A 14,166-nucleotide genomic window follows, 5' to 3' on the forward strand; every position below is an offset into this window, starting at 1 on the left:
AAAAGCTGTCTGAGGGTCTGGAGCATTTGTACAATTGGAGTGCGCGGCAATAAACCGTCTGAGACCCAAGGTTATTAACTGTGTTACCGAGGGGGAGAGAGCCCGCGCGACAGGAAGAGGAAGGATAGGGGGAAAGCACTTCTCGCTGCCCGTGTCGACTTCATTTTTGGACAGGGTTCCCTCGCGTGGGTCGTCCACCTCCAATCAGCGCGGACGGCCGACCGGACTCGACTTTACCACCGGGCGGCGCTATTGGAACCAATGTCACGGCCGTGGCGGTTTCACCCCTAATGCGCGCAGGTAAAACCACCGCATTTTGCCTTGGGAAATTTGATTTCAGGGGAAACGTTAATCTTCCCATCCCCCCCCCCCCCCCCCCCCCACCGGAGCCTTTGATGCAATGTTGAAAATATGAGCCTCGTTGCTTATTGCGGAGTTCCCAGCGCCGTGCGGAAGCCGCTCTTCCCGGGGGCCCTAAAAACGGCAACACATGTGCGCCATTGCTCGCATGCATGTGCTCCTCATTTCGCTGAGCTGGAGCTTTTCAAAGGTCGAAGTCAAAACGGGTGCTGGCAGGCCCTGCGAGCAAAAGCTCCTCTGGGCGGTTAGTAGCTCCATGTAGTTGTTGTGTTGGTGGCTGCGCCCAAAACACGCACTGAAAGTCGTCTCCTTCTTAAATCACAGACGCGCATTTATCTTCATTTCCTCTTGAGAGACAGCGACGCTTGACGCCCTTCCAAAAACACTTAGTGAACGTGCCAAGTGTATAAAAAGTCTTATTAGTCAAAGCCGATTGTTGGCCGCGATAGGACGCTGATTGAGTCTCGTTTTCCTTCCGCTCGTTGGAGCCGACATGTTGCCCTTGAGGCAATTCGGTGTGTGTGAACGTCAGTGCGTGCGGGACCCCCCCCCCACTTTTCTTTTTTCTTTTTTTTCCCCCCTCTCTGGTGAAAAATAAATGCTTCCGCTGGATGTAATAAAACGCCGCATTATTGTTCATCGCTGCACTCTGGACGAACACGATCCGACCCCGAGCGCCGCCTCCATTATATGGGCCTGATCAAAGCCAGCGGTCAGAGTAAAAGCGTCGAGGAGCGAAAATGGTCGGGCAGCTGTGAAAATGAAGATTTAATAGCTACGATTAATAACTGCAGCGGAAGCATATCGATATCCCCGCCGTCTCCTCCTCTATGGCGCAGCGGGCCCGAACAGTAAAATAGTGGGCCCGTGCGCGTAATTAATTGCTGTATTTAGTTCCCCCGTTGGCTCGTATGTCCAAAAGGCTGCCAGGACACACGGGGGGGTCACGATTTGCTTTTGGACCTCTAATTTTGCTCTTATTTTACAGCAATGGCGCTGGAATCTTTCCCTTATGTTACTTGACTGAACCCTCACTCACACGGAATGCAAAATAAAAGAACCCTGCTTTTGAAATGACTTCCATATTTGTATACAATATTGATCTGTATAGTCATGTAACACTAGCTAGCTGGTATTTATGTAGATGTACGTTATGTGTTTCCTATACGCACTGCAAATGTGTTTTGTGTATGAAGTATGGAGATGCTGTCAAATATAACCCCACTGGGCGGGAAAAAACAAAAAACAACAACAACTTTATGATCATGTACATCGGTTGCACGTGATTAAAATGTGCTCAACTGTGTTTAGTGTTCCCATCTTTTCCTCGGAAATAACCAAATGTTATTTCAACACATTTTCGTCACATGCAACAAATGCACGTGTTCGAATTAAGTCAAGTCAAGTGCTTTTCTGACTCTACTTGATGCACTGCCTCTTAAATCAAAAATGGAAAATTTCATTTTTTTTTTTAATGCTTCTATTTGCGTTTTAAAGAATCCGCGTGGGGTTTGCGGCCCACCTGGGCCCGGTAATGGCCAAGCTCGCCGAGATGAATTTGAGCAATACGAGTGCACAAATTGCAGCTGCGTGGCGTTTGCATGCACGCACTTTGGTCCACGCTGTTTCCGTGGAGGTATTAACACCGATTTATGAGACTGTCCTAACGATAATAAATGACCAGTAAACCCCCCCCCCCCCCCAGCCCCCAGTAAAATCTACGTCAAGACATTTTGTTTGGAGGGTTTATCATTATGTTGTGCTGCAAAAATGGTGATTGACCCCGTGGAAAAAAACCAAATCAAAACTCTTTATTACTCCTAAAATCATAAATTGTGGCGCATTTTAATGCTCACAGCTATTATACCCATTGGGGAATAACGTGCTACCAAAAGACGTCGAATATTCTCCTATAAATGAAGCTGTTAGAATATTTGAACAGTTAAAATATAAATTCGCCAGTGTCTAAACTTGCCTTAATAACTATTTGCTTGTTTCACTCGGTGACAAAATAGCTCCAATTGTTCAAGTTGCCAATATGGGTCGATGATACATAATTTGTAATGAATGCGAGCATTGCATATGAAAGATAGCGGAGGTAATGTGAGGTTGTGGCTTTGAAGGACACGAAGGCGGAAGAACACAAATGTGAATGTTTTGTTGAATATTTCTGTGACTCCCCTCAGGTCATATTAGTACAAACAAATTGGCTTTTCTTTTCATTTTTCAGGACGGAAGGGCTCCTGCTGTCTTTCGGCTGGTTGAAGCCCCTGATAAGTGCTTTTTAGCAAGCCTCTCGCCATAGGCACATTTTTCTTTCAGAAACTTTTATTGCCCCCCGAGTCCCGTGGCTTTGTTTATGTCTTTGTTGGGCGTGCTTTTTTTTTCTGCTTTCTTCTTTTTTTTTTCCAGCAGTCGTACAGGTTCGTACTTGATTTGACACATTCTGTAATGTTTAGGGTCTGTTTGCAACATTGTTTTCATACCTAACCCTGCATTCCTTATTGGTAATGCATGGGGGGCGGGGGGCGGGGGAGGGGAGAGCGGGGGTTCTTCCTAGTTTCATATTTTCGTATCGTGAAACTTTCCCGATGTGTCCTGGAGGATGTCGATCCTTGTCGAGCTATAATGGTGGCGCACATGCAGCAGTGATGGCCGCGCTCTCTTCGCCCTCAGCTCGGTGCTACGTAGGCTGCGAGTGGGCGGGACTTTGCCTCCTTTGCGAGCTTCCCATTGGCCGCCCCGCGCGCACGCTAGAATGAGGGGCGCTCCTAATCATATCCAGCATGTTTTCCACAAGAAATGTCAGACAGAGGGGGCTACCTTCTCCCTTCGCCCAAATACTCCACAATAATGTCATGTTCGGACAGTCCGTCAGCGAATGCCTTCTTAGTGGACTCGCTGATCAACGGGAGGGCTGAGAACTGCGGAGGTCACTACACGGGAAGCGCCGAAGTGCCTTACGGACTGCACAACTATGGATACTTCGCAGGCATACCCAAGCGGGCTGACGCGGGGCCCCAAAATATGGTCAGTGCTCCGGGCGCGTACCTGTCCAGTATGGAGATGTGGATGGACGCCCAGAGGTCATGTCGCGTGGACCAAGAGCGCGCCGTGGCTCCTCAGGTCACGCCCTGCTCCTTCCCGCAAAGCATTAAGGAAGAGAGCACCTACTGTCTCTATGAGCAGTCCAAGTGCCCCAAAGATTCTGCTGCCGAAGACCTGACATATTCGCGGTTAGCCCCGGTGAACGACGGCGCCGGAGGCACAGTTCCTATGCCGTGCTATTTCCGCTTGTCTCAGACCCACGCGCACCCTCATAAACTTTATAACGCCGACGGCCCACAGCCGAACCCTCCCTTCTCTCATTTGGGCCCGCACTCCAGCGCCCCTGGCCGCTTCCACTCTCCTGCGCCCGCCTCGACGCAGGCTCCCAGCGCGCCGCAAAAAGGGAGCTGCGGGGACACAGAGGACCGCGTGTCCGCGGGGAACACGGAGCGGCAGCCCCGCGCCGCACCCGGCACGGAAGATCCACGCGAGTCCACGGACGCAGAAGCCTCCTCGGCCGAGGACAGCGACGAGCGGGACAAGGAGAGGCCGGAGAAGGACCCCAAAGGTAATAACCCTTCATTGGGGTGGGGGGTGGGGGGGGGGGGGGTGGATGTGTGTGTGTGTGTGGGGGGGGGGGGGGGTTCTCTTGCACTACGTTCGGATGCAGCACCTGTTTAGCTTGATTCTTGGGAAGCTTTGCATATCACTGTCACATTAGTCTCATGCAAACATTCGTGCCAATAGCCTGGAATCGTCGAAATGGAAACAATACGAGCAGGAGGAACGTGGCTAAACTTATTTGAAAAGCAACAATACGTTTTCTATTCAAACCGATGCGTTTTATGTGAATGCAGAAACGTGTTTTAAGTCGGTGTCAATCATCTATTAATCATTTAGCCCGCTGCTGTACGAGTGAATTACTGACATGTTAAAATATATTTTCGAGTCATCAAGTCATTTACATTTTGATGCATGTTGCCCTTCGGGCCACACACACACACACACACACGTGTACGTGCGCGCCCCCTCACGTGCTCACTGACGCACTGATACACACTCTAGGAGGCACTCATTAGTACACACACACACACACACACACACACACAGACTACTACGAAAACAAAAAAACCTTGGAAATAAAATTAAATGCACACACTCATTGACACAGGTACATGAATACAAAAACATTAAAAATACACACACACACACAAACACACGTTAACATAAAACCTCCAAAATTTAACTAGATACAAATGCGCACAATTGTTGATAGAGATATATTCATTAAAAAACAATACGCACGCTCACTGACACAAATACACACTGGCTGACACACACTCACACACCACACAGATGCAAAAATAGAACCTGTACTTATTGTAAATTGTCAAGGATACAAATGCACACACAAACATAGCGGCATAAAAATACATAATTACAATTACACTGACACAAAAATAGAAATCCACACGACGTTACAAACTATAGACCCATGGTGACACGAAAATACAATTACACGCACAAACCACCCAAGATTCCAAAACAAAATGACTGACACATTGACAAAAATACCACACACACGCACGCAATACAAAGACAAGTACCTCACTGACATCAAATACACACCCACGCACTCTGAGAAAAATACAAACAAATTCACCAAGACAAAGCTGCAAAAATCCAAACACTCAGTCACAAAAAAAACACTTTCTAGTTAGTTACAAAATGCGTAACACAACCACAGACGGTTGCATTGTTTTGCACACTGCAGTGTATGTTAAAACGCAAATTGGTGTGTGTGGGTGTGGGTGTGTGTGTGTGTGCGTGTGTGTGCGCGCGCTCCCCTTTTTAGGCGACAACAAACGTGACAACGCGGCCAACTGGCTGACTGCAAAGAGCGGCCGGAAGAAGCGTTGCCCGTACACCAAGCACCAGACTCTGGAGCTGGAGAAGGAGTTCCTGTTCAACATGTACCTGACTCGAGAGCGCCGCCTGGAGATCAGTAAAAGCGTGCACCTGACTGACAGACAAGTCAAAATTTGGTTCCAGAACCGCAGGATGAAACTGAAGAAAATGACGCGAGAAAACAGGATCCGGGAGCTCACCTCCAACTACGGATTTTCCTGATGAACGAGGTGAAAAAAAAAACATCAAACCCCAACACATTAAAAAGGAAAAAAAATATTCGTCAAATGACTGACCCCCCCCCCCCCCCCGCCCCCGCCCCCGCCCCCCTTCCGACTACGACCACCGCGCCCCAACACACCCACCCATTTCACATGTGGGCCACAGAAGCTTGATTTCCACACACCCTCCAATGTGACTCAATGGAAACGTCGAATGTTCTCGAGTGTTGTGTTTACGTATCCGTCTCGTCTGTCGTATTATTGACTAGATGGTAGTCAAAAATTTTCACCCATTGAGGAAAAACACTCACAACAAAACAAAACAAAAACAAACAAAAAAAACACACGCACTTCTTGTTTTCAGTCTAATCGCTACGAAAATAATTGAGCTCAGTTTGCATGGAATCCTTTTAGAATCACCACGTAAATAATAAATATATGAATAATAATCCACCTGTGACCAAGTTAGATGTTTAGTCAGCAGGCCTCTTCTGTGTACCAGCTAAATGTGTAGGTTGAGCAACAATCTTTCGTGGCCTTTCCACGAAAAAAATATTCATAAATGCGAGGCACGTGTGCCCATGTTTTTCATTTGTATATATATATATATATATATATTTTTTTTGTGTACATACTGACATTGTTTTTGTGTCATGCTGAATAAATTATCGCTCTGTCGCATTACGTGGTAGCTGGTTGTATTTTTGCTGCCAGTGTGTGTGCGTGTGTTTGTATGTTATCTTTTTTTTTTTTGTGTGTGTGTGTGCGTGTACGTGAGCGTGTGTGACCCAAATTCCCCAAATACTCATGCCTTCCACTTCGGATTGCATTTTGTTTTAAGACGAGAGGCAATCGTGCTAGGTAATTACCATCGGAAATAATGAAGAAATGAGGCTCTAAGGCGTCTAGCTGCATGCAGGAGGCTATTGTAGAGTTTTATGACTGGCTGCTATATGAGGCTTCTCCCTCTGCTGCTTCAGTCGTGGGAGAGACTTCCAAACGGAGAGGAGGCCCTGCTGTCTGCTTCTTATTCCAACACCGTGGATTCAATATTGCACTTTTTTTGTTCTTTTTTTTTTTGTTCTTCTTAATTTGGGGATAACAGGAATCCACACAAGGACGATGCACGGGTAAGCGCGTTTAATTGTGTCTCACTTGTGCGCCGCGCCGCGTTGTGTGTGCGCTGTGCATCGACTGTGTTCGTGTGAATAATGCTTTCATCGGTTCCGCTTGGTTTCGTGTCATTAGGTTCTTTTTTTATTGATTGACTTTATTTATTTTTCATCCCCATGGGTTGTTTAGTGTCTTGAGGCCCCGGATGGACTGTCGAGTGGTTTAGGTAGTTTCATGTTGTTGGGGTGCGTTTCTAACTCTGCAACATGAAACTGTCTTAATTGCCCCAGTTATGGACATCGACGCCGAATGGAGAGCAAACGCAGGGATTAAAATATATATATATATATATATATATATATATATAAACAAATAAACTGAGAAATGCCAGTTACGCTATCCGAACCTAATGCCGAGGCTAATGAAGAAAGGGATGCGCTGCTTGTTGAGCTGCAAACTACTTTTTTTATTTTTTTTAATCCATTTTGGACTATCATCACATCTGTATCAACCTCGACTGCAGCACGCATCCACGAGAATACCATGTGACGATTCGAAAAAAGCAATTTTCTTCCACGAGTAGTGTGACGCAGACGCGCCAGACACAAGGCCTCGGTTACGACCACTGCAGTGGAGGGGAAGGGGAAGGTGAATGGGCCAACAGCGACCTCCGTGGGCAATGAGACCGGATGCTTCCGCTGCGCAATAGTGCCTCAGACAAAAGGAGGGGAAGGGCTTTATGGCGATGTTTAGATCCGCCAGACAGGCTGTTATCTACCGAGGCAAACGAGGTGAATAGCCCCTGTGGTAAAGTTGGTGAAAAAAACAACCTGATTTAGGTTTACAGCCCGAGAACTATTGCAATAGTGGCGTGTTTTCCTCATCTCAGGCGTTTGTGGATGGTCTATTCTGAGACCCCTTCCTGCCCCCCCCCCCCTCCCTCCTCGCCCCCTTCGTTTATGTTACTCAAACAATGTCCACCTAGGAAGGTGGCAGTCTGCAACTTTAAGATGTACACCTTTGCCATTTCTATTTCTTGAATGGCAATGGAGCTCTCGGTGGAATTGCCTTGTGAATTGAAAATATGAACACACACACACACACACACACACACACACACACGTACACACAAGGTTGTTTGGGTGTTTGACACAGCTATCTTTAAACATTTCACTTTTTGCATTCGTGCCGATGCCTCACTCATAACACTTCAATTACCACTGCAATCAATGCAATGTGTCTGCACTCGTCCGTTTCGAATTCATTTGTAAACGTTTCATTTTCCACAAATATTTAAAGCGTGTCCTCTCTTGACTCACTAGCGTCATTTCATTCTCAAAGACGGAAACCGCAGCCCGCACGTGCATATTTGAGCTGTGTGGAAGTGGAAGGTTGCACCGAGGCACTAGCACAATTTGTTAATGGCAGCGATGACCGGGGGAAGATACAGGCAGGCCCGTGGACGCGATAACAGCGTTGCGAACAATAAACAACTCGACCGGCAGCGTCAACAGCACCATCCGCCCCCCCCCCCCCCCAAAAAAAACATAAAAAATATTGGATGAATTGTGGTCAACATGTATAAGTCATTTAAGTCTTTACTTTTATTATACGCATTACTTGAAGTCGTTTTCCAAAGTGTAATTGTTTGTATTAATTAAATGCCTATTAGATTTCATTGGGTGCTTTTATTAGTTAAATGCCTATTAGTTTTTAGTGAGTTTTGTTTTTATTAAATGGCGTTAATTTAAAAAACAAAAACAAAACTAAATAACTTGCGAATCAGGCTGCGTCTAAAAAAAAACACACAAGGAGAATATAAGAAACAGTTAATTGCAATTAATAGAAATAATACCAAACATTTTGATTGTATATTTGACGAAAAACTGATATGTGCTATGTTGTTGTTTTTTGCCCTCAAGCTAATTATGTCACAGTTAACATGACGACTAAGTGTGCAGCCTACACTGCACGGACGTCGATGTGTATTATTATTATTATTATGATTATTATTATGATTTGCAAGTGCAGCTCGTGTCGTGAATTGTAAGTCCCGACGATGTTGTTAAAAGCAAGCTCCAATCAACGTTAAAGTTAATGAGCGTGTTTTATTTCCATTGCACAACACGGGCACACACACGGACATTATCCAAATTATAGGGTGCAAAATAACCACTTGGATTGAGCTCTGAAATACATGACGTTTTCCCACGTGATACAATGTGACCTGGAATTTGAAGACGAGTCCGTACATTAACGGCAAAGTCAGAATAAAAGGTGAAAGTCGTTCGGCGAATGCAGCTTTTTTTGGAGCGAAAGTTTTCGACATTGTGTTTTGGTTCGCAGCGACGGTCGGCTGCTTACGTGGCCAATAAAATAGCTCATAAAAAGAGCTTAGAAAACCCGTGTGTCGTTTTGCAGCGAGACTTTAACATGAAGCAGCAGCGGCGGCGACAAAAGGAGTTTTTCCCCGTGACGTCATTGTCCTTCCGTGGATAGCATCTATCACAAGTCATTTATTTCCCAAACTACGGTGGTTATTGGGGACTGTGTGCGTATTTAATGAGCAGAGGGGATTGATTTATACTTTATTGTTCAGCCTGTATGATCACGTGTGTCCGCTGTCCAATGGCCTGGCGGCGTGGCTCCCACATTACAACCCACTGTAGTTGCGCGAGGGGCCAAGTTGCTACTTGATTTCTGCACATTGTTATTTTGCGAGGCTCTCTTTACTGCTTGTGCATGTGTGTGTGTGTGTGCGTGCTTTCGTGTTGTTGTCCTCGTCGCTGTATGGCTCTGCTGGCCGGCTAACTGCGCGCACGTGAACGTGTTTTCCGCCATGTCGACATCCGGAGCGGTGACTAGTTACTACGTCGATTCTCTCATTCTCCCCGAGAGCGAGGAGCTCTCCGTGTCGAGATACCCCAACGGGGCCGGCTACCAGCACGGCAGGCAGCACCCCCCTTCCCTCAGTGACCACGGCGAGCTGGGCACTTGCACCTTCACGTCCAAACCTCCCGTGTTCGGCCCGTCGTGGAGCCACGTCCCGGCTCAGTTCCCGGGCGGCGTCTCGTCCGTGTACCACCACCCCTATGGGCACCCCCAAGGCCCGGCCGCTGCCGAGTCAGACGCCCGCTACCAGTCGTGGCTTCTGGAGCCCATGTCCGGCTCCCTGCCCATGAGCGGATTACAGGCGTCCCACCATTACGGGATCAAACCCGAGGCTGCCGGTTCCCACACGGCGCTGCTGCTCTCCGACTACAGCAACGGCTCGGCGCCATCGGCCGCGGAGAAGGACGCGCTAGCCGGCCGGGGAGTTGACGTGAGCGGGGAGTCTGACGAGAAGCCGACCCTCATGGAGCCAAGTAAGTCTTGGGCTCTTTTTTTTTTTTTTTTTTTTTTTTTTTGTTTGGGGTTACGAATGTCACGCCAGGCTGCGCGCTTGGGCGCGCGTCACATCAGATTCCATTCTTAACATGCCATTTCCTTATGCGCCCCCCGTCCCCACGCCCAACCCCTCTATAACGGTCCCTATTAATTGGCAACGTGGACATTTCGCTCACCCTGCACTGTCATGCATGCGTGTATATTTCTGTGCATTTGGCCGGTCATCCACCCCCCCCCCCCCCCAAAAAAAAAAAAAACAAAAACCCATAAGTCCTCACCCCCTCCCTCCTTCCCCACTCTTTTCAGATAACCCCGTGTCCAACTGGCTCCACGCGAGTGCCACGAGAAAAAAGCGCTGTCCGTACACAAAGCACCAGATCCTGGAGCTGGAGAAAGAATTCCTCTTTAACACCTACCTGACCAGGGACCGTAGGTACGAGGTGGCGAGGCTCTTGAACCTCACCGAGAGACAAGTTAAAATCTGGTTCCAGAACCGCCGGATGAAGATGAAGAAGTTTAACAAAGATGGCGCCGCATCGAAAGATGAGTGACTGATGAGGAAGAACCGCATTGAGGCCAATAGCGAGCTTTTCTCGTGCGCTCTGTCGGAGCTTCTTGAAAAACTCCTTTTAGTGTTCCATATAGCAGAACCTATTAGGCTTAATTGTCTTGTATAAAAGCATGTTAGGCTCTCGTTTGAAGCGACTACCTTTTTTATATTGCACAATTTTAACAGTGCCCCTTTCTGTTAGTTGTCCTTTTCGTATGTTTACTATTATTATTATTATTATTTTTTTAAATTAGTACTTCGTTAGTGATTTGGCCTGATCTCTGTGCTTGTTTGTTTGGACGTTTCCAGCTATGTGTTCTGTTGTTTATTCCACAGTCACCTGAGCTAGTTTGTAAAATGTTGGATTTTGTTGTTGTTTCACTCATGTTGCTATAGAATTATGACTGTTTATTCTGACAAATTGTTAAAAAAAGAAAAGAAAAAAAAAGTAGGTGCTCCATCTCAGAAAGCCGAAAGTATTAGAATATCCGAGAAGCTCTGTTACATTACATGACTGACTACCTATGTGTTTATCAACTACCTACAATAACCTATTTTTCCTCTCATGGCAAACTATTGTAGAATTTGATTGATTAGAAACAGAATTAAGCCTGAGTTTAAGGATTTTATGTTTTATTTTTTGGGGGTGGGGGGTGGGGGGGGTGGGCGAGTAATTGTTTATTGAGGAGAAATTAAATAACACACTGTAGGTTATAATTGATTACCTCTCGGTCCGCCGACCGTCTGAATTTTGGTTCTCAAATGTAATTTGTACTTTATTTATTAAAATAAAACAAATTATCTGCACAAATGTTGCCTAATTGACGCTGCGTTTAAATGTTTATTCTTTTGCGGGCGGGGGAGAAAAAAAATCATCTGTTGTTGTTGACAAACACACAGATGCATTCCGAACCCAAACAAATATGAGCATATCGCGTTGGAGTATACAGTGCGGGGCGTCGCGGCAGAGGATGTTGATGGCTCTATACAGCCGTAAAAGACAATTACCGCTATAACATTTTATGGGGTGCAAAGCGCTGCGAGGCAAGCGGACACAAAACAAGAAAAAGACACGCAGGGCTTCACGGACGCATGAAGAAAGCCTTTCTGTGTTACGGTGGGGGGGGGGGGGGGGGGCAAACGACGATGCCTTTTTAATTGGACGAAATCAGGACACCGCCACGCAAGGAATAAATGCTCGGGTTCGTCCACGACAATGAGAGCGTTTTTTCCAAACGCGTTCACGTCTGTACACGAAGAGAAATATTTGGCAGAATGCGCAGAAGCACGTGATCGCTGACGGCGACTCGGACGCTTGATCTTTTCGGCGTGATGGAGGGAAAAAAAACAATGTTGGGGATGTTCCGGGCCGAATTTGAAGCCGGAGACTCGAGTGTGTTGTGACGCGCTTAGGGGGGAGGCAGATGGACCCGCACTTCAAAGACTCGGCGAGAGACAGCGCAATAAACCGCCTGCTCTCCTATACTGTCTGGCATTCCACTTTTAATGGCTTTATGGCCGTCCAGACACAATTAGGCCGTTTCCAGAATGGCACCCATTTGTTTTTCCTTCTCTTTGGTTCTGGACAAAAGGCCGAGCGGAAATGATCAGGTTTATTGGAGTCTTCCCAACGGGGACGCGCATGCACGACTCACGGTCATTTGGACGCAGCCTTTGTTTCCACCTGGGAACCTTCCGCCCTCTGCACCCCATTGCACCGCGGCGAGACGGCCATAAACGCACGCACTAGCGCCCCTGTGCACGTATGCATGCATGTGGACTATATTAAGGGATATAATAGAATTCGGCGGCGGTTTGGGGGGGGAAAAGGAGATCACTGCAAGATAGGTACTGAGGCGAATGAGGTCGCAGCAGCAATGTTCAAAACGCACATTAAAAGACGAGTAGTAGTGGCTAGGAATTCAGGGAAATTTGAAACTAATCTAAGCAGGGGGAAGAGAATTAAGGTTGCCTCTTGGATTATGGTCATAAATAGTCCAGCTATGTTAGCATTTGTACAAGTGGTGCAAGAGGGCAGCATAACATTCCGTCTTACGTTAAACGTGAAACAAAAGATAAAGATCGACTTCAAAATTCATGGCCTTTGGCGTCAATGCGACTCCAAAAATGACAAACGCCTTTTCAGTTTCTTTGCATCATCTCATTCGTTGCCACCAACTAATCATTTTCAGTGGTGTCTTAATTATTTTTTTTTTCCCACAGGCGTGTCTATATAGAGAGTTGTGCTCATAAATTTACATTCCCTGGCAGATTTGTAAAATATCTGCTCCTATTTTGGGAAAATGACAGAACGGGGGCCATCTTATTTTCTTTATTGCTCCATTTTGTTAAATCATCGTGCTATTATTCCACTCCTCTTGTAACTAATGTAAATATATTTTGTCTCATCAGCCGTTTTCTTGAAAGAATGGCAGACCTTACAAATTCTGTCCGGGTAGATGTAAACGTCACGATCGCAAATGTTAATGAAGTATAAAAAAAACACACTCCAACTGGAAAGGTGGAGCTTTTAAAACGGGATTCTCAGTCAACTTGGAACTCGAACTACGGGTTAACTAAACCTACAAGTTTCATCAATGTGGGAGTAATAAATGTTATCTCCAATAAATCCAAGTGCAGCTTAATATGCAGTATTGCTGTCGAAAACCGACGAATGTCTGCACCGGCGACCTTCTCCTCCTTTTCCAGCAGGTGGCGACACTGTTCCACAACACCCCCCCCCCCCCCCCCCCTCGAGTCTTTTCGAACACGTGTGCAACCTGCACCGTGGAATACTCCAGTAACATTTTTAAGAGTTCAGCCAAACAATTTCACACCTTTTTAACAGTCTGTGGACGCGCACTAGTCAAAGACTTGACTTGCAGTTGTTTAATGTGTTTTTAATGACGTTTAACATCACTGACACTATTTCAAAATACTATTACACTCGTGTCATAAAATAGCCACTAATGGCACTCCAAAATTGTAACTGTTAGAAAAGATATACAATATTAAAAGTAACTACTTTGGAATGTATCAATTGTTCATTATTATAGTTGCTACAATATAGTCCCAAACTAATCTTTATTAGGACTGTTGTGTGTCAAATATTGTTGTGAAACAATCATACACTTTAGTTAAAAATATTTATTCTTGGATTAATATTGAGACCAAATTTCTTAATAGTTACACTCTAAAAAAAGAAAGGTGTTTCAGAGCTTTTATATTGCACCACTGGCGTTTTTTACGGTTTTATTGTAGTATTTGTATTGATTTATTTTTTTAAAGAAATGTGAGATATGTATATAGCATGATTTTCCATCGTATTGTCAATTTAAGAACATCAGGATTAATATCCAAAATGCAAGAACTATTAATTTGGCTCTTGTTTGGTGCTAATGGTCGGACAATAGTTGGTTGTATAGAACCGCTATGAATGGGTGCTAAATGGCACCAAAAAGCGGTTCTCCAGTGCACAAGCCAAAGAACCACATTTGGGTACCGTCTAGAACCTTTGTGTGTGTGTAACGGCAAATACCTTAAAATTGATTACACATATATGACAAGATCGAAGTAACA

General features: G+C 45.8%; 2 protein-coding genes across 2 annotated transcripts; both read left to right on the plus strand.

The window, feature by feature from the left end:
* The first annotated feature begins 2,783 nt into the window (after positions 1 to 2,783).
* LOC133396157 (homeobox protein Hox-A10-like) lies at positions 2,784 to 6,189 on the plus strand. Its single transcript, XM_061665640.1, has 2 exons — positions 2,784 to 3,976; positions 5,264 to 6,189. Exons 1-2 carry the CDS (start codon positions 3,163 to 3,165, stop codon positions 5,536 to 5,538), a joined length of 1,089 nt encoding a protein of 362 aa, XP_061521624.1. The 5' UTR covers positions 2,784 to 3,162; the 3' UTR covers positions 5,539 to 6,189.
* A 760-nt stretch (positions 6,190 to 6,949) lies between these two features.
* hoxa9a (homeobox A9a) lies at positions 6,950 to 11,388 on the plus strand. Its single transcript, XM_061665229.1, has 2 exons — positions 6,950 to 10,015; positions 10,344 to 11,388. Exons 1-2 carry the CDS (start codon positions 9,490 to 9,492, stop codon positions 10,586 to 10,588), a joined length of 771 nt encoding a protein of 256 aa, XP_061521213.1. The 5' UTR covers positions 6,950 to 9,489; the 3' UTR covers positions 10,589 to 11,388.
* The last annotated feature ends 2,778 nt before the right edge of the window (positions 11,389 to 14,166 follow it).

Source organism: Phycodurus eques, chromosome 20 (assembly GCF_024500275.1).
Source record: "Phycodurus eques isolate BA_2022a chromosome 20, UOR_Pequ_1.1, whole genome shotgun sequence".
Lineage (NCBI taxonomy): Eukaryota > Metazoa > Chordata > Actinopteri > Syngnathiformes > Syngnathidae > Phycodurus > Phycodurus eques.